Below are 21,249 nucleotides of genomic sequence, written 5' to 3' on the forward strand. Positions count from 1 at the left end.
TTTCATTTCTTTTGATGGCTGCATAGTATTCCATTGTGTCTGGACATTTTGTTATGTATATTTTTTCAAGTAAGAATTAGCTTCTCTCTATACACAATGGAGAGAAGCTAATTCTTACTTGAAAAAATATACATAACAAAATGTCCAGAAAGATAAAAATAAAATATTAACATTGATTATCTCTGAATGGTAAAATTATAGGTGAATCTGGTTCTGTTCATGCTTTAGTATAACCTCTGAGTTATATAATAACCTCTGAGTTTAATAATATACTGTTTAAGCTATAATGAAACAGTACTAACAGCATTTTTATTTGGATGAAGTCATCTGGGCAATATACTAACCATTAAAAGATAAAATCCAAAGGAAAAGCAAAGATATAAGATGATTTTTTTTTTAACATAAGAATACATTGTCCTAGCTGCCAAGTCTATTTCTGTATTTTTTTTTTTTTTTTTAGATTTTATTTATTATTTATTTGACAGAGAGAGAAATCACAAGTAGGCGGAGAGTCAGGCAGAGAGAGAGAGAGAAGCAGGCTCCTGCTGAGCAAAGAGCCCGATGCGGGGCTCGATCCCAGGACACTGAGATCATGACCTGAGCCGAAGGCAGCGGCTTAATCCACTGAGCCACCCAGGCGCCCCTATTTCTGTATTTTGACATTTTAAGGCAGCCTCCCCTCTTCTTCTTTCTTTCTCTATCTTCCTCCTCTTCTACCACCTTCTTTTTCTTCTCGTCCACTTTATCCTCCCCCTCTTTCCCTCTTTCTCAGTATTTAACAAATGCGATTGGTGGGGTGCAGGGGACGCCAGTTGGCCTCCGCAGAACATAGAAGGCACACTGTTTATAACATTTAAAAACTGACATGAAGAACTTTCAGCCACGGGGGAGACCCCACGCTGTGTTTTCCATCTGACTTCCCACTTCAGTGGTCTTTCTTGTACTTTGGGGATTTAAAATAGTCACTGACATTATATTAGTCTAAAGATATCTTTTATTTCCGTTATAAGATTTCATTTCCTACCAATCCTCTCCTGGCCCAAACCTTGTGATTTCGCAGGATATTTTAGTGGCTTTCTGTATGGTTTAAAGACATGTGTGATAGCAAGGACGTCAAAACTTATATCTAAGTCTGTAATCAAGGTAGGTTTGGAAGAATGATGCTTTCGTGTAAAATCACATTTTATCTTTGTGAGAAGGCACGTTTGTTCTTTCCGCCTGAGCGGTTAGGAAGCTCTAGAAATTTTATCCCCACTCTACCTTGGCATTTGTACCTCTCTTTCCTTCCCCTCCATAAAGGCCTGTTTCACCCCTCATCACTGTAGGAATTATTCAGTGTTCTCTCTTCCTGTCTTTCTTCACCTAAAGAAGTCTGCTAACAGAGTCATCTTGAAGTGAAATGCTCTCTGCTGGTTTAAAAACATCAACAACAATGTCCTCAGTCTTCAGCGTTGTCCCTTTGTCTAACAAAGTCAGCATCATGGAGTTCTCATTGTCCCGTTCATGGCCCCTACAGCTCAGCCCTACCTGACCTCTCTGACCTCCTTCCTCGCTGGTTCCCACACACCTCCTGTGACAGCTGATGGATACGACATCCCATGCCTTGCTCATGCTGTCCCTTACTTTCTCAGTCTGTTTTACTTGTTCTCATTCTCTGTTTTGTTCATTTTCTTTCTCACCCCAGTTTCCACCACTGCTACCTGTCGGCATCTTTCCCATTATTCAAAGTCTTTGTTCAAATTCCTCCCTTCTTAACTCCCATATCCAGAGCGGAACTTGGCCCCATTTAACCACTTATACTTTTCTAACAGTCTTCATTTGGTCGTAGCCTGTCCTGTCCTAAGTCCTCATCTTGTTTCCCCTGTTAGTCTCTCAGGGACAATGATTATGAGGTGCTGATCCCAAAGCTATTGTCTAGGATGAAGAAGGCGGAAAGCAAATCCTGCTTTGTGATGGAATTGTTTGTTCTTGAATTGCTGTGCATAGAAAAACATAATGAAAATAAGAGACATTCAGAGGTGAGCAGCCGTTGTAATCAAGTGAGCTAAACCCACCTTAGGATGATTGAAAGCATTTGAAATATTTAGGAGCAGGAGAGAGGTCTGAGGGAAGACCTAAGAGTCGCAACATTCAGAGTTGATCATGAACTTCTTTTACAGGACTAAGATTATAACAAATACAGGGCAGCTGCGAAGAGGCAGATTTTTGCCCCGCTCTAAAGAATAACCACTTTACAGTTAGTGCTCTTTGAAAACCTTACTGGTCACCTTCGATTGTCCTCTTTTGTTCACTCCCATTAAGCGCCAGAGCAGGTTCTACTGGCTTCCCTTCCAAAATATATTTTTTTCTTTATCTTGCATGACACCGTTGTCCAAATTCACTGTCTTGTGACATGGATTACAGAAATATCTTCTTACTGAACTCCCCACCCCCACTCCTGTCCTGCTGGCATCCATTCCCGACCCAGCAGTTAGAATGACCTTAAAATGTACATCCAATCATGTCGCTCACCCACTGTGCATTGCGCTGGAAATCTGTATTCCTTACCGTGGCTTAGCAAGCCCTGATCATCTGAGCCTCTTCTTTTTCTACCTTGTGCTTTACTCGTCCTCCCCCAGCTCTGCTGCTCCACCCACACTGGCCTTCCCCCTGCTTCTAAACTACACCAGATTTTTTTTTTCTCATCTCAGGGCATCGGTGTGTGCTGTTTCCTCTCTCTGGGTCCTCTGCCCCACAACGGTCACGTGTTCCGAACCGAAGTGCTCCGTGAAATGTTGCCGAACATCCCACGCAGTGTCCCGGCTTCTTCCTGCTCCTTATCCCGTCTCACTACTTCTTTTCCCTCTAAGTACGTAGCACTATTTGAAAGCATTTTGTTTGTTTACCTATTTACTTATTTTTCCTTCTTGTTGTCTGCTTCTCCCATTAGAATATAAACTACAGGGGCATCTGGGTGGCTCAGTGGGTTGAGCCGCTGCCTTCGGCTCAGGTCATGATCTCAGCGTCCTGGGATCGAGCCCCACATCGGGCTCTCTGCTCAGCAGGGAGCCTGCTTCCCCCTCTCTCTCTCTGCCTGCCTCTCTGCCTACTTGTGCTCTCTGTCTGTCAAATAAATAAATAAATAATCTAAAAAAAAAAGAAAAAGAATATAAACTACAAACGCAGGGGCTTTGCCTGACTCACTGACTGGTAGGACCTGGAAGTGTCTGGCACTGACCACACAGGTTAATGAGTGTTTGTTGACTGACAGTAACCCACGGGCTAGGGATGGTGCAGACAGTGAAATGTAGGCTTAGAAAGGTTAAGTAACTTGTCCGATGACTAAGTAGTTGAGTTGGGTTTAAAATCCAAGTTTCTCTGAATAGGGAGTTCATGCAGTACTGTGTTTCCCCAGAAGGCCTATCTTAGGAAGCCCAAATGTATAAACTAGAACTTGGCAGTTTGGCTTGCTGAGTAGGGATTTATCTGACCTTTTATAGCTCAGGTGCAAAAACATTTTTGTGCTTCAGCAACTCCTTTTTTTTTTTTTTTTTAAGGTTTTATTTATTTATCTGATACAGAGAGAGCACAAGCAGAGGGAGAGGGAGAAGCAGGCTCCCTGTGGAGCAAGGAGCCCAGCATGGGACCCCATGACCTGGGATCATGACCTGAGCTGAAGGCAGATGCTTAACCTACTGAGCCACCCAGGCGTCCCTCAGCAACTCTTTTAAGAATACAAAGAGGCAGTACAATTTAACACAATTCAAACATGTAAGAATTTATAATATTGGAGAGAACAAAGAGGATACATATTTAAGCAAAAGTCAAGAGAACAAAGTCAGGAGAACACAAAGCCAATGTTCAGGGCATTCACAAATTTGTCAACATATTTCCTGTACATGCAAATAGCTATTATAGGTCTTTCTCAAACTTATGATGGGGTTACATCCCTATAAACCACTCCTAACTTGAAAATATCTAAGTTGAAAAGTGTATTTAATATACTGAACCTACAGAACAGCATAGGTTGGCCTAGCCTGCCTTAAACGTGCTTGGAACACTTACATTAGCCTACATTGAGGCAAAGTCACCTAACACAAAGCCTTTATTCTTTAGTAAAGTGTCGAACTGAGATACTCACATACAGGTGCAGAACTCTCCTGGCCGTGTGGCTGTCTGGGAGCTGCGGCTGGCCGCCACTGCCCAACATCCCAAGATCAGATCCTCCTGCATGTCGCTAGTCTGGGAAAAGGGAAAAGATCAAAATCCAAACTTCGAAATGCAATTTTTCTACCAAATGTGTATCGCTTTTGCACCATTGTAAAGTCAAAAAGTTGTTAAGTCAAACCACTTTAACTCAGGGACCTTCTGTACAGTTACATTTACATAACACATTACAATTTGTAAAGTGCTCCCAGCTGTATAAGCTCAACTCATCTATCACCAAAAATTCTTAATTCTAATTCTCTTCGTTGTTTGTACATTAGATAAAAAAGGTAGTGAAAAGTGGGCGCCTGGGTGGCTCAGTCAGTGAAGCATCTGCCTTGGGCTCAGCTCACGAACGCAGGCTCCTGGGATTGAGTCCCCATGACAGGCTCTCTGGTCTGCGGGGAGTCTGCTTCTCCCCCTCACTTTCCTTCTGTGTTTTTTCTCTCTCTCAAATAAAAAAAAAGATCTTAAAAAACAACAAAACAAAACAAAAAAAAGCCACCAAAAGGAGTAAAAGGCAAGAGCATGCACTTCCTTGGTCAATGCTGACATTCCTAAGAGCGGTGAGTATTTACTGAGTATTGGCCAGTGTGGTAAACCTTAAGATGCTACCATGGGGATATGAGGTCATCAAGGTTAGGCAGCTTGCCCAAGGTCACACAGGCAGGTGGGGAAAGAACCAGACTTTTGAAACTGACAGGCTAGCAGGCATTTGTGATGGTCTGCCATCACCAATCGGCAAAAACAGGCATTATCTGTTTGATGCTTTAAGATACAAAATGTGGGTCAAAATGCTAATTTAAGCTGTACATGAAATGGACCCATCCAGTCTTCAGATAACTTAAAAAGAGGGAAAGGGATTAGTGAATTAAGTTAGTAAGGGTTTGGTGGGGGAGGACGTCCTTACAGAAAAAGAGTGCTTCCTATTGTTTATCTGTTTGCTTCCTATTGTTTATCTGTTTAACAATATCTTCCTATTGTTTATGTATCCTTTTTTCCTTGATGAATATTCCAGAAATTTTTATTGCTACTATCGAATGTACTGAGGCTGAGATCAATTGTGCATTTATTATGTCCTGTTCAGTTTTTCTGGTAAAACTTCATAAACATTTAATACTGAAGCCATGATCAGTTGTGAATGTATCATGCAGATCACGTTCAGTTTATCTGAACAAACTTCCTAAGCTTCTAAAAGCTGAGGTGCTTGTGAGTGATTTGTATCTGAGGAAATTACCGATAGCTACCTCCATTGCTCACTTTCTCCCAAGTTATGTCAAATTTGAAATTGAAAGGAAGATACAGGGTCTTAAGTGGTAATAAATGTGATTTCCCAGGCGATGTCATTCCCTGCGGGGGTGCCTAGCTGGAAGGTAAGGCAGACACATGTCTATCATTCTCTACTCTCCTCTCCATGAGATAAGTTAAGGCTGGTTTGGGAACTGGTAAGGATGGAGGCTTCTGCAATAAATGCACACCATGGTGTTCACTGCGGTTTGAGAAATAGTAGGGCCATTGAGGCTATGCAAAGTTTTAAATGCTCTTGGTCAGTTCCTGTTCCTCAGTTTACTCTTTTATATAAAACACAATAGCACATGTTAGAAGTAATTTGAGAAAAAGCATCCAAAAATTACTTCCATATTATTTCACTTAAAAAAGAATTTTGCTCCATGTGTTTCATAATCTTCAAATGATTTGGGGGGATTAATGTTGGGTACTTTGTTGGCAACAGAATCTTTTTTCCAAATGGAAATTCTGTAAAATAACTTCTACAAATGGTTTGAATAATGAACATCAATCTTCAAGCCAATTGTTCCCAAAAAATTTGAACATGTAGAAAATAGTAACCCTTTGAGGAGAGAAATTCAGTGTCTATTAAACGAACAAAAAAAATCTGTTTTAATCTACCTAGGAGGTTGTAGTTGATTGTAAGACGAATTTGACACAATGTACCCCCGTAGTTCTGGTTTTTAAAAACATCATTATTCCTTTTTAAAAGTTAAATCTGAATAAGTTACAAGATAAGACAAAATATTATAATTTTTTTGCATATTGATCCATTGGATCTATACCTCTTTATCTGAAACATATTGTTTTAATAGTTTGGGAAATGTAGTCTCAAACTGTATTTTCTGCCCCCAATAAATTTTTATGGGAATAAATATAACAGGTACAGAAATCACAAATAGAGTAAGTGTTTTAACTACTAAATAGCTTATCTGTTATTAAGTTTTAGAGCCTGAGATAGTGCCTAGAGCTCAGTAAGTACTCAATAAGTATTTTTTACATAATGAAAATAAACGGATGAATATAAATAACTGCATGAATGTCCTATTCCTGTCTTTGGCTACATAGTAGCTTATGGGCCTATATTCTAATTTATTTAACCCCATTATGTTGTTTCTAATCATCTTGCATATGAAGGAGAATAAGGGCAATACCTACAAGTAGAATTTTTGAGTATTTTAATTTTGACAGACACGCTCCTCTGTAGAGATCATGTAATTTACTTGTCACCAGTGATGTGGGAGAGCATTTTCCTCCTCAATAATGTGTCGTTATCAAATTCTTACTTAGATCTTTGCCAATCTTATAATTAAATATCGTTATAGATAATATCCTTATCTATTGTTATAGAAAATATCATTATAAATAAAATTATTATTAGATATGTGTTTCTCATTTTATGAGTGAAGAAAAAAAATCTGTTCATGCGATGGAGTCACTGGCATTTCCTTTTCTGTGGATTGTCACTTCTTGTACTTTATTTTTTCTAAAGGTTTTTTTTTTCCTTAACAGTTTCTCAATCCTTAGAACCTTTTATTTACTAAGGAAAAATGCTCTTTGCCTATAAGTAATAATTAAAAATTTTTTTCATTTTTCATTTGAAATTTTATTTTATTATTTAATTTATTTTTTCATTTATTTTATTTTATTTTTATTTTTTATTTTGTTTTTGTTTTTTATTGTGTTCAGTTAGCTACTGTATAGTAAGTACATCATTAGTTTTTGAGGAAGTTTTCAGTGATTCATTAGTTGTGTATAACACTCACTGCTCATATAATTTTATTTTACTTTTTTGACATACAGAATTTTATTTTCCATTGGGCTTATAGATTTTCTTTTATCTTCAAAATGGCCTTGATCAGTCTGAGATGTCTTTAAAATTCCTATTGAGAATTTGCATGGTTTTCGTTTCTCTGCTTGTTTGTGTTTCGGGAGTGGCTGTTTACAACTGTGAGGTGTCTGGACTAGATTTAGTTATTAAGGTAGAAGGTATGGAATCAACTTTATTTTTTCTAGATGGCTGGGCAGGTGTGCCAATGGTAGTTACTGCATAACCCATAAAATTATAGTCTTTATTCAATTTGGGGATTAATTCAGTGTCCTTGGAACGCCAAACAGGAAAGATGCATTTCATATCTCTAATGTTCTTCACATTTAACACTAGTGTTTCGGGAGAGTCGTAGACACTGTGACATAGTATAGAAGAAATACCACACCATGCCCCGCATTACCCCTTCCTTGTGCTCCAGCTGTTCTAATGCTTACGGGCCCGTCCAGTGTGGCTTGACAAGCTAGCAGGGCTTCTAATTCCTGCCGATACTCTCTGTTGCCTTTCCCCCCACCTTAGTTTATCTATCTAAGCCTTTTTTCCATGGCACCTATCACTGCAATATGTGTGTTCTCAGAGATTTGGTTCTGGCAGATACCATCAGTGATTTTGTCTAATTAAAAAATTTCACCTACTCTGCAATATTTAATGAATAATAATTAGAAATAGATTTCGATTGTGTCTTAAAATCACAGCAAAGATGAGTCATATCCAGAGAATTTTCAGGATTTATAAGCCTAATTAGTAGCTTAGCCGAATCATCAAAATACCGGTGAATAAAGATGGCTCATTTTAGAGAGCTAGCTATCGCTAGGCAGAGCTCTACAAAAGATAAATGCATTAATAACAGCCCATCCTTTCTACTATTAGTTTTTTTAAAGAACTGCATATACTTACTCTCTGACAAAACATCCTTAACAAGGTAGTTTCCCAATTTCATTCTAATTTAGAAGAGAAACAGGAACATTTCTTTTTGAAACATTTTAAACCTTAACGTGACTCTTTCTATTAAAGCACACAGTTGGAGTTAATGCCACAGGCCAGAAAAATGACTGCTGTAGTAAATTCGTTAGTTCTTTCTTAGTGAGAGAGATGGGGGCAGGGAATAACCAGGAATCCCAAAATATATCCTAGTTCACATTTCACTATATGGTACTATTCATACCAGAATTTTCCTAACTTAGTAAAAGTAAGCTAAGTTTGGATTACATTTGAAAAATATTCTAGTTATTGTTTTTGTAAGTGAGATCATGAATTAATTCTTTTCTTTTCCTGGTCACAATTTTTTTTTTCTGCTTTAACTTTTAAACAATATATGGAATGCTAATTAGCATTATCAGCTCTGCTTTAGAATTACTATTTATAATATTTTGATGGTGCAGAGAATCTATTTCAAGCCATACTTTTAAAGGAATTAATATTTTTATAATTGCTTGAAAATTTTTTATCGTTATTTCTGACTTACTTTAACTCAAATTCTCTTTTCCCCAGTTGCATAGTGAATTTTCTTTTATTACTTAGAAATTGTGATTTAGCCCTTGGCTAGAGTTCATCTTAGGCAGGTGAAAGTAAAGAGCTTTTAATGTACTCCGTTAATTTATAATGCACAATTTGTCTTAGGACAGGAGACTAGAAGATACCCATTAAAGTAGTACAGTTTGGGGAAAGTAAACAAACAAACAAACAAAAAACCCTTTCGACAAAGCTTGAGATAGTGAATTCTCCCGAGTCTGGTCTGTCTGTGCCGTTGGCCGTAGTGGATTGTGGCAGAAATATCTGGAGTGGGTGTGATTCTCCTGAGATCACTAATTAGAAGTCTGTACTGCTGAGACTAACAGACGTCCTGCCATTGGACTGCATCTCCACTGGTGTCATTAGAAAAATATTCATTGAGTCCTTCTTTGTGTAAGTTCTATTCATAGCAACAACACTTAGCTGATGGTCAGTTGTAGCTAATGTACTTGATTCCTAAAGGGGAGATAAATCCCAATCCCCTCCTCAATTTTTTTAAATGTTAGCATAAACTCGGTTATGATACATGTTGAGAAATGTTGACGTTTATAAATTTTTTGTTTCTTCGTCGCTTAGAAAATAACATATAACAGCGTTGTCTTCTGTTTGACTTCCGAATGTGCAGAGCGAGCCCAGCTTATGTGTAGCAGCCAGACGGGGATCAAAGTCTCGCCAGGATTTGATCATGGTGCAGGATTGAGTATTTAAAAAAATATGTGCAGCCTGGCAGTGGCGAGGCCGTCTGTCCTTCAGATGGAAACGGAGTGCGGTTGCTCCGCTGTGTGTAATGGACATAGACAGATACCATGTATGCTTTGGAAAAGGGACCTTTACCATGAATATAGGAAAACATTCACGAGGGAAATTTGGGCAGCGGTGCAATTGATGGTTTAGGGTTACCTTAGAGCTTCAGTATTTCCTTAGATTTCAGCTACAGCTCTTGTTTAAATCGGTAAATTTTTGCATTGGTAGCTAAGGTTATCTGTTTTCAAAGAAGTTTCTTTTTTTAAAATTAAATTAAATTAAATTTTTTTTCAGTGTTCCAATGTTCATTGTTTATGCACCACACCCAGTGCTCCATGCAATATGTGCCCTCCACAATACCCACCACCAGGCTCACCCAACCCCCCACCCCACTCCCCTCCAAAACCCTCAGTGTGTTTCTCAGAGTCCACAGTGTCTCATGATTCGTCTCCCCCTCCGATTTCCCCCAACTCCCTCTCCTCTCCATCTGCCAATGTCCTCTAGTTATTCCTTATGCTCCACAAGTAAGTGAAACCACTGATAATTGACTCTCTCTGCTTGATTTATTTCACTCAGCATAATCTCCTCTAGTCCTGTCCATGTTGATACAAAAATTGGGTATTCATCCTTTCTGATGGAGGCATAATACTCCATTGTATATATGGACCATATCTTCAAAGAAGTTTTAAAGTATCCTTCTACTTAAGAGAATTTTCACCGGCAGAAGTAGTAAGGCCAACTGTTGTTGATTTCCTTTCATTACATGAAGCAAACCAGATTCTCTCACTTTCTCTCTCTCTTTTCTGTCTTATCTAGTTTCATTCATTAAAAACATCTTCCGGGAGCGCCTGGGTGGCTCAGTCGGTTAAGCATCTGCCTTCAGCTCAGGTCAGGATCTCTGGGTCCTGGGATTGAGCCCTCTGTTGGGTTCCCTGCTCAATGGGGAGCCTGCTTCTCCCTCTGCCTCTGCCTCTCCCCCCATTCATGCTCTCTCTCTCTCTCTCTCAAATACATAAAAAAATCTTTTGAAAAAAGTCTGACAGAGACTATCATGATAACTTTAAATAATATCCTTACATCTCTGTCTTTTGACTTAACAGCTGTAAATAATACCTATATTTCCACACTGAAAAATAAGGAACATAACATATTGCCTTCATTTTGACCTCTTCTTTCCTGCCCTATGTTGTGATTATTGCTTAGTAGTTTATTGAGTTTATGTTGTTATGATTTCTGAAATTTGTATTCTATTTGGAAATATAATGAAATCTTTTAGAGGATGATAAGATTTAAACATCAGCGATCGGACCTTACCATATTATGATAAGTAAATATTTTTCGCTCTATAAGCATTAGAGACAAAGATGGAGTGTAATGGTATTGAGACTTTTCCAAATGGAAGACAATTTCCTAACCATGAACATCTAATGGATCTTCCTTCACGTGTGTCTTGCTTTATTCTCTTCTTCAGGCTCATATTCATTTTCCAAAGTTTCTCGTATTCATGTTGACATTTTCTTGGATTCCTTTCTCTCTTTTTTTTTTGATTTTTATCATGGGTTTAGAGAAAAAATTCTGAGACTTACATGTTCTGAAATGTTTTTATCCGGGTATCACTTCTGATTTTCAGATTAGATGGGTATAAACTCCTAGTTTCAAAATTTGTTATCCATTAGCTCTTCAACATATTAGTCTTCTGATTCTAGCATACAATATTGATGGTGAGAAGTTGGTGCCTGTCTCTTTTCTGTAGGAATCCTCTTTTTATTTCTTGGCTATTGGCATTTCTATTAGTTTTGTGGGGCAACCATATCAAATTTCCCAAGTGAGGTGGCTTACAAAAATAGAAGTTTATTATTTCACAATTTTGGAGGCTGAAATCAAGCTGTCAGTGCACCATACCCCGAGACTCCATGCCTTCCTCTTCATTTCCAGTGTTTGCTGGCAGCCCTTGACATTCCTTGAGTTGAAATTGCGTAAATCCTTCTGCCTTGATCTTCACATGGTGTTCTTTCCTCTGTGTCCCTTTCCTGTGTGTCTCTGTTTCCCTTACCCCGTTCTTATAAGGACAGCGCTTGTATTAGGTAAGGGTGGGCCTTGGTTGGCCTTAGTGAGGTCAAGTTAAGATGACTTCATCTTAACTTGAATACATTTGCAAAGACCCTATTTCCAAATAAGGTCAAATTCACAGGTATCTATGATTTGGACTTGAACATATATTTTTGGGTGGCATGACTCAACCCATGATAGCATTGTCAGTTTTTACCAGAATGTGGTCAATATGCTTATTTAATCCTGTTTCACACACAGTGGATCCTTTCAGTTTAAAGACATAACATCTTTCTTCAGATCAAGTAAATTGTCATTTATTATGTTTTTAATAATTTCTTCCCTTCATTGTCTCTGATATTTCTTTCTGTAACTTAGAGGTTTTAGATATTTGACTTCCTGGATGACTCTTTCCATTTCATATTCTCTCTTTTTTACTCCCCTTTTTGATCTTTTATGCTTTATGTTCTAGAAGGTACTTTGACTTTCCTAGATTATTACCTTGGTCTTTATTCTTATCTTTTTCTTTTTCAGCCATTTTGAAGTGTTTATTTGTGCAATTATATTTTAATTTCTAAAATTTCTTCCTTTTTCTGAGTTGCTAATTTGGGGGAAGTAGTGTCTACCCACATTTTCTGAGTACAAAAATCAGAATTATTTAAATATTTTTGGTTCTTCCCTGAATCATTTCTGATTTCAATGGGGCCAGTTATTCTTAACATTCTTAGTTTGTGCTATGATTCTTGGTCATGTGCTCATGGTTGTAAAGGTCTGTAAGGATTGTATTGGACACACTCCAGTTTTAAGGGTCTGTTTCTTTACTAGCATGCTTGCATAAATGCCAGGTCTGACCCAGACTTCTGGGTGAGAGGCTGAATAAATGATACACAGGTATTCTGTGTGTGTGTGTGTGTGTGTGTGTGTGTGTGTGTGCGTGTGTGTGTGTGAAGCAGAAGACCAGCTGAGAATACTGATAATGTTGAAATAGGAGAGCTTTGCTCAGGGCTTAGAGTCTTGTATATTTTTTCTTTGTGCTGCCTCTTCTCTGTCCCCTATTCTACGTATTTGATGAAGATCTCCAGAGTTACTTCAAGTTCTATTCTGCTTCTCTGTCAAGTCCTGACACCTTCTTTTGGCATTTTCTCCAGGCAGGTATTTTACTTTCATGAGAGGACCTTTCTGTGATTCCCTAATTTTATACTCTGGATAAGTACTGCTGTTGCTAACTGCACTATTTATGCTAGTCGGAGCGGGGAAGACCTTAACTTCCAGCAATGCACATACTGTTCTTTACTATGTTGCCCAGACAATTCCCTTATCCCCGGTTACCACCCTTTGTGTTGGTTGACTCTGTTCTGGGGAAGATCTCTTATCGCTTGAAGAGCAGTGAATGTCCTCCTTCTCTGAAGTACTAATCCTGTCTTCATTCTGCTTGCAAAAATGCCTCAACATTTCTGTTTTCCTTATGGCAAGCATTCTCATTTTTTTCAGTGCTGTGATATAAGTCTGATAAAATATACATTTTAGTGAATTTTAGAAAGAAGGACATGCACAATGTGCTCCTTTCAAATGCTGATTTTTATACTCTCAAAGTTTTTATTTCTTCTTTCAGCTGTTTTACTACGTGAAATTTTGTGTGTGCACGTGTGTATGCATATACACATACACATCAATTATACTAATGAACAGACTGGCAGGATTTTATCATGTGTTTTCTGTCTGCTTTCTTATTTTCCATGGCAGCTGGGAAAGCACAAATTTGCATGGTCATTTTATACTGTTTTCTATATTGATGCTGTATGAAGTGCATTTCAGACATTAATCAGCAAGAAATCAAATAAGGTCTTGAATGTTTAATGAACTTACTTTAATAATTGGTCTTAAGAATTCAGATGCTTTCAGGTTAAAAGCTTTTGTAGTTATAGAAGATAATTTGATGGCAGAGTTTAAATATTTGAATTTTTTCTTGTTTTATTGAGATATAATTGATACATAACATTATATTAATTTAAGGGCATAACATAATGATTTGATATATGCATATATAACAAAATGATTATCACAATAAATTTAGTTAACATCCATCACCTCACATAGTTACAATTTTTTTCTTATGAGAACTTTTAATATTTACTGCCTCAGCAAATTACAAATAGATAATACAGTATTATTAAGAATAGTCACATACTGTTTATTACATCACAGAAGTTATGTCTTTTTCTTTATTTGTTCTGTTTATAAGATTATTTCATTAATGTGTAAGAACCTGTAGTCAAATTAAGAGAAAAAATATTTTAATTCTCTCTTTTTCAGCAAAGAATCGTGGGATTGCTATTCCGGTGGATTTGGACAGCCAAGTCAATACCCTTTTCCTGAAGAGCCATTCCAATATGGTGCAGAGAGCTGCCATGGGTTGGAGACTGTCTGCTCGCTCTGGACCACGCTTTAAGGAAGCTCTTGGAGGGCCTTCTTGGGATTATAGAAATATTATTGAAAAGTTACAGGTACGTTAAGAACATGCAGTGGCTTACCATTTTCTAAATTATAATTTTTAACATAAGTAGAATATGGTTAAAAATACATTACCATTATCATTTTCTAAATTATAATTTTTACCACAAGTAGAATATGGTTAAAAATACAAAGTTCTAGTTGGGGACCAGGCTTTACTTTACAATTCCCTATCAATATTACTCTTTTTAAAAGCATGGCTTCCAGATAAAAGTTGTTATTTTTAGTGAGTATGTATTATTTAATGTGTTTGATAGTATAGTAATGGATCTTTATATCAAAATAAAACTCAATAATAAAACTTGGAAAAATAAGTTACCATAAGTTCTCAGGTAATAAATTAAATATTCATAACCCTGCTGTAGTTTATCTGTTAGAATTCTTTTATACTCCTTTGGTGAAAATAGTGGAAGCACCATTATTTGCATAGTATTCCAATCCTGTGATTGGCCTAGATTCTGGGACATCAAGTAAAGAGAGACATTGTATTCAGTTGCTTAGGCTGCCATCACAAAATACCACAGATGGGCAATTTAACCAATAGAAATTTATTTTATCACAGTTCTGGAGATAGAAGCCCAAGATCCCTCTCCTTGGCTTGCAGGTGGCTGCCTTGTCACTGTGTCCTTATATAGTCCTTCCTCTGTGCACATACGTGTTTGTATCCTTATTGCCTCTTCTTATAAGGACACCAGTCATATTGGATGAGAGCGGCCCATATGGATTCATTTTACCTTAATTATCTCTTTAGAGGTCCTATCTACAATTATAGTCACATTCTGAAGTACTTCAACTTATGAGTTTTGTTAGGGAGACACAATTCAAACCATACCAGAAATCTTCCCACCCACATAATTGCAGGTGATTTCATGGAGTGAATTAGGATATGGTTTGAGGAAATTGTTTGGCTTGGAGAATAGTCAAGACATGAACTGGAATAAATATTGTGAGAGGTCACATGTAGGACAATTGGTGGAGGTTCAGAGTTTTAATAGTTGAGTGCTATATGGATTAAAAAGATAAGTTAGACTCAGTATGAAGAACTTGAAGGCTATAACTCATTGAAAGTCTGGGTGAAAATGTCATTATAAGTTATTAAACATATATTGGAGGGGGGTCGGGTGGGAGGTTGGGTGAGCCTGGTGGTGGGTGTTATGGAGGGCACATATTGCATGGAGCACTGGGTGTGGTGCGTAAGTGCATAAACAATGAATTCTGGAGCACTGAAAAAACAAAATAAAATAAAATGAAAACAGTTATTGGTTTGCAGAAAAGAGTTATCAGGAAGAGACTAGAAGAGGACAGACTAGTTAAGAACCACTGAATATCTGGGGTGCCTCGGTGGTTCAGTCAGCTAAGCCTCTGACGCCAGATTTCCACTCAGGTCATGATCTCAGGGTTGTGAGATCCAGCCCCATACTGGGCAAGGAGCCTGCTTAAGATTCTCTCTCCCTCCCTCTGCCCCTCCCTATCTTTTCTCTCAAAAAAAGGGGGGGCGAGGAGGAGGAGGGGGAGGTTAAAAGAAGAAGAGGAAGAAGAGGAAAGAAGGAAGGAAGGAAGGAAGGAAGGAAAGAAAGAAATAAAGAAAGAAAGAAAGAAAGAAAGAAAGCAGGCATCACTAACTATATCAGCCAGGTGGCAGTGTGAATGAATTGAAGGAACAGGGATTATGTTCAATAATGAAGGCAGGGTCAGCAGAATTGCCTTTGGTGGAGAGAGGGAGAAAGAGGTGTTTAAGAGGCACTGATGATTGGAAACTAGGTGTTATTAGTAAGACTTTTTATTATAGAGGTGAAGGAGAGAATACAGTAGAAGGAGGTTGGCTGTGGTCATTGCTACTATGCTGAATCACATTAACAGGCTATTACGTGTATTGGAAGTTAAGCCTATATTCGGAGATATTCGTTGGAGCAAGGACAGTGGATGGTGTTGCTAAAAGGGAGAATATAGTGATAGGGAAAACAAAGAGAATCTTATAAGAGGCCAGGTGTGGCAGAATGGCCAAATATGAAAGATAAAAGGCAGGGTTAGGAAGAAGAGGAGTCAGGTTTATGAGAGTGAAAAGAGTAGAATATTTCGGATGAAAGATGGATGGAAGTGTTAGCCAGCATAGAGAGGGCATGGGTTGGTACACTCATTAAATAAATACATATTTAGTAAAAACTCAATACCAACTACTGTGTGCTAAAGATAGAGCCATGAGCCCTGTGCTCTCATGGAACATGCATTCTCACCTCTTAGATGAATGACATAATGTTGGGTAATTAAAACTGCTATGAATAGGGCATCTGGGGGGGGGTGGCTAGTCATTAAGTATCTGCCTTCTGCTCAGGTCATGATCCCAGAGTCCTGGGATCAAGCCATGCATCAGCTCCTCGCTTAGTGGGAAGCCTGCTTCTCCCTCTCCCACTCCAGCTGTTTGTGTTCCCTCTCTTGCTGTGTCTCTCTTTGTCAAATAAATAAATAAAATCTTAAAATAAAACTCAGCTACGAATAAAATAAGGCATGGTAACGACATGGTGAAGACATACTGGGAGAATGATCTTATAGTAGGGAACTCTTCTCTGTTGAGGTGACACTTGATTTGAGACCTGAACAAAGTAGAGGAATAATCTATTCAAGATTTGAGGACAGAGATTTTGACTGGGAGGAAATAGTAAATGCAAATGTTCGTAGGCAGGAGTGAAGTTGGTGGGTTTGAGGAGCCAAGAAAAGCACATTGGGGTAGGAGTAGAGTGAACAAAGGAGAAGATTATGATATTAGGAGCCAAATCAAGTAGAGACTTGCATAGTAAGGCATTTGGATTTTATTCTAAGTGAGAGGGCAACTCATCGGAGATCTTCAGTAGACGATAAGCATGACGTTACTTTTTAGAAGATCACTGGACTTTGCATGATGAGTAGATTATAGAGTCCAGACATAGAAGCAGTGACTTTCTTGTATTAACTGCGGCAAAAAATGATGGCAGCTTGACTAACGGGGGTACTGATTGTACTGAAAAAAAGGAGATGAATTTTAGATGTATTTGGTTGTAGGGCCAAGAGGACATGGTAAATGGGTGGATGAGTTGTGGGGTGTTGGAAAGAAGAAGAGAATGACATGACTGAATCACTTGCTAAGATAGGGAAGAATGGGAGAACTGTAATTAGGAATTTATGTGTGGGATTTTAAGTTTGAGATGTCTCTTTCGATATCCATGTGGATATGTCAAATAGGCACCTGGATATATGAGTCCAGAGTGGTTTGGAAAGATGTCCAACAGGAAATATAAATTTGGAAGGTATCAGCATATATATGATATTAAAACCATGGACTTGGATGAGATTTCTCACAAGAAAGGACCAGGAGCTACTGGGAGTTGGTGAAGGAAGGTTGGGATATAGGTGGACGATAGAGAAAGTGTGGTGTCCCCAAGCCACAAGCAGAAAGGGTTTGACAGAGTAGAAGCAATTGTGTAAAATGCTTCGCAGTGGTTGGGTAAGACAAGGACAACAAAATAACCCCTGGATTTGTTAAGAAGGGTCATGACTGCAAGTAACTAGTACTCAACAGTGACAATAACAAACATTTATTGAGGAATAATAAGTGATAGCTATGTGTTAGATGCTGTTCTGTGTACTTACCTTTAATCCTCACAGCAAACCCACGTGATTATATGATTATATCATTATCCTGACTTTTCACATGGGGGAAGTAATGAGTTAGAGAGTTACATAATTGCCCCATAATCAAAATAAAAGCTAAAGACAGAATTCACATCATAGGAGCCTGCCCATAATTTGTTTAGTAATGAAATGAAGAGAGGTAATCTGAAAAATAAGCACATTTTAGTGACATTTTATTAAATTTGGTCATAAATTTGTTAAGCATGTTCTCTTCCCACATTATAGAATATCTGGTTTCCCATTTGTGTTATTGCCTTCCTGGTAGTTTCTTTTAACTGTCATCAGAATTTTCTCAGAAAGCTTATTAGAATAGTTGAAGTAGAAATAATCACTTTTGCTAAGAAGGGAAGGAAGAGTTAAACGAGAGTTCACTACTGAAATCTAGCCGTAAGAAGTCAAGAGAGGTGGTACCCCAACTGTGTTGCCGTAGCTGAAAGTGACAATAGCAATTGACAAACAGTTTTCTGCTGAACAAAATATGTCATAAGTATGAGTGAATAAAATATTGCTCTATGTGAGAATATTTTTTTTTGTTCTTTTAACATAGTTATTTTAAAAACTCAAAGGGGATGCTTTAGTCATTAAAGAATGTTTAGTAAATTGTCATGCCCACAGCCCATTTTACAAACATGTCAGTGAGAATGCTTTCAGCTGTAATTGACACGATTTTAATGAAAAGTGGCTTAAACAATAAAAAATATGCCATTTCACATAGCAAGGACTCTGGAGGTAGGGCTCTTCTTGAGCTGATTAATTTAATAGTTCAAGAGAGCAGAGCCCTGATACTGTTGGTCTATTGGCTTTCTCTTAAGGTTGGTCTCCAAGAGTCCTATCAGGGCTGCCTCACATTTTGGGTTCACATTCTTAAGCTGTCTTAAGAGCCATAGTTTCAAGAGTTGGTCCTGCCTCCCTTAACACATATCACTGCCTGCTCAACTGATTTCACCCAGTGTCCTATTAGCAAGGACAGTGTCACATCATCATGTCTAGACTAAGCCCTGTCAGAGGACCTGGAATGACCATGACTGACATAAACTAATCCACTGTGATCCTAAGCTGAGGGGGCTCATTTCCCTGACAATGTTGCTGCCTAATTGAGAAAAAACGTAGGGGTCCTATTAGCAAGGAAAAGGATGAAATAAGGCTATTGGGTAGGAGACCAATAATATCTATCAAAAAGATGTAATTTGAAATAGTATTAAATATCATCAAACTCTTGGGAAGTGCTGATACTGTTCAAAGGATATGTCAAGGAGTCGCCCCCATGGGAAGATAAGGTTGGTTCCAGATGACCAGAAATACATACGGACTCTTTATTTAAGCTGTTCCTCAAGCATACCTCAATTTATTCTAATTTGCTGAATACCTGTCCTGTGTCCATTAAAATCCTAGATACTGGTAACAGTGGCTTTACTAACTTTACTAACTTTTCACCTTGTATATATATATATATATCCTTGAAAATCATATACCTACCCGCCTGTCTCTTACCTTGTAAGTGAAAAAGGTGACCCAAGCAGTGTTCATACAGACAACCAGACTCTATTTAAAGTTCAGACATTTGATGCCACGGGAAGGTAGGGCACATCTCTGAAATTCCAGCGTCATGTTTCTGGTTAGTATTCTCAGGTTTGTCATATCTTTACATGATGAAATCTGAATTAGATCTTCATGTGTGTTCTCTTGTGCTTTATTCCTTAGGATGTAGTGGCCTCGTTGGAGCAACAGTTCAGCCCGATGATGCAAGCTGAATTCTCCGTGTTGGTTGATGTGTTGTACAGTCCGGAACTACTGTTCCCCGAGGGGAGTGATGCAAGAATAAGATGTGGTGCCTTCATGTCCAAGTAAGTGACTTCAATCTGAGATTCTGCTAGTGTTCTCAAGCCAAGATGGTGTCTAACACAGTTCTGCTTTCTCTAACACAGACTGCTACACGACAGTCCACAGACTGTGTAAAGGATCTAAAGTCTGTGTTAATATATACTTTCAGAATTATTAATTTGGTTCAATATAAATTTTATTTTGGTGAAAGTCAAGTAAACTAAGTTTACTGAAAATAAAATGTCATTACTGGGCACAAAATATCAAATGAAATAATATTTTGCTTCTAAGTCCTCTCTGTCCTCTCTAATCCCACATACACTATGTGGTGTGGCCTTCAAAAAGGTTCCTGTTTAAAGTCACTTATTTTCATTAATATAGAGAAGGAAGGGGAAACTAGCATTTATTGAGGTCTTGCTGTGTGTGTTATTGTCCTCTGTGTGCTTGCCTCTTGTATCTGTCTGCACAGACACTAAGAGACTGAGGGCTCAGCCTCCTTTTAGCAGTGGGAAAGGCTGAGGTGTGCTTTAGGTGAAGAGCCATGACGTCTCCCTCTGCCATGCTCACCCAGGGCCTCTCACTGGGCCTCTCCTCTACTCATTTCTCTCAGCATTTTTATGTTATTGTCAGATCTAGTACAACAGATGTGTTTATCCTAGAATATTTCCATTTGTTTCCACGTTAATGGTAAATGAGCAGTTCCCAAGGAAGGGCTGTAGGTTGTGAGACAAAGTGTAACCAGCTCCTCAAAAAAAACAAAACAAAACAAAAAAAAAAACCCAAAAAACGATGTGTCTTAATGTTGAGGGTACTCATTGAGTGACTCATTCGGGAAGGCCAGTCAGAGGTACGTGGTTTTCTTGGATGGGGAGCCGGAGGAGGTTGCCAACCCCCTTGACCATATCTATCACATCTAATTCCTGTGTGGTTGAGGATATTGCTGAAACCCCCTCCATTGACTGTGATGCACTTGAGGCAAAAATGGAATGACTGGAAGACACAAGAAGTGTGTTCCTTCCTTTTACCAGTTAAAGCTGGGATTTGTGGAGAGAAAACAAGGTATGGGATGAGAAGAACTGACTGCAGGAATCATTTTGAAGAATAGGCAAACTTTCTGTACTACGGCCAGAATTGTGGATTCTTGGCTCTGGCCCCCTATGTCTTATGGGGACTAGGAAGACTGTGTTCATCTGGATACTTGCCAGTCTTATAATACGAATTTTTAAGTGAAGAGGTCTATTGTATCTGTAAAACTGATGACCATGGAAGCCATTAGAAAAAAAAAATTAATTAGACTTATTCACTAGTAACTCATTATGAAAGTAAAGCCTTTGAGAAATACCCTTTACCTCCTATGAATATATATCAAATAATAGAATATGAATTAAAAAGCGAATAGTAAATGAGAATTATAAGTCCAGGAAATTAAAATGATACTATAGATATATCCCAGAAAACTGACAGTCTAGGACAGGGGCTGGCAAATTTACCCCATCAGAGTAAATTGGTCCTTTTGATCATTTTTGCAAATAAGGTTTTATTGAAAGAGAGATACACATGTTCATTTACTTGTTCTCTGTGGCTATTATAGGATTGTCACCTAGTTGCCACAGAGATTGTGTGACGCACAAAACCTATTTGGCTCT

General features: G+C 38.2%; 1 protein-coding gene across 3 annotated transcripts in view; it reads left to right on the forward strand.

The window, feature by feature from the left end:
- ITPR2 (inositol 1,4,5-trisphosphate receptor type 2) overlaps positions 1-21,249 on the forward strand; it is a 496,325-nt gene that overhangs the window by 255,806 nt on the left and 219,270 nt on the right. For all 3 annotated transcript variants that reach the window (XM_059402747.1, XM_059402745.1, XM_059402746.1), the window contains exons 35-36: positions 13,919-14,109; positions 19,484-19,626. In XM_059402747.1, coding sequence (XP_059258730.1) covers positions 13,919-14,109; positions 19,484-19,626 — 334 coding nt within the window. The remainder of the gene's footprint in view (positions 1-13,918; positions 14,110-19,483; positions 19,627-21,249) is intronic.

This window comes from Mustela nigripes, chromosome 6 (genome assembly GCF_022355385.1).
Source record: "Mustela nigripes isolate SB6536 chromosome 6, MUSNIG.SB6536, whole genome shotgun sequence".
Lineage (NCBI taxonomy): Eukaryota > Metazoa > Chordata > Mammalia > Carnivora > Mustelidae > Mustela > Mustela nigripes.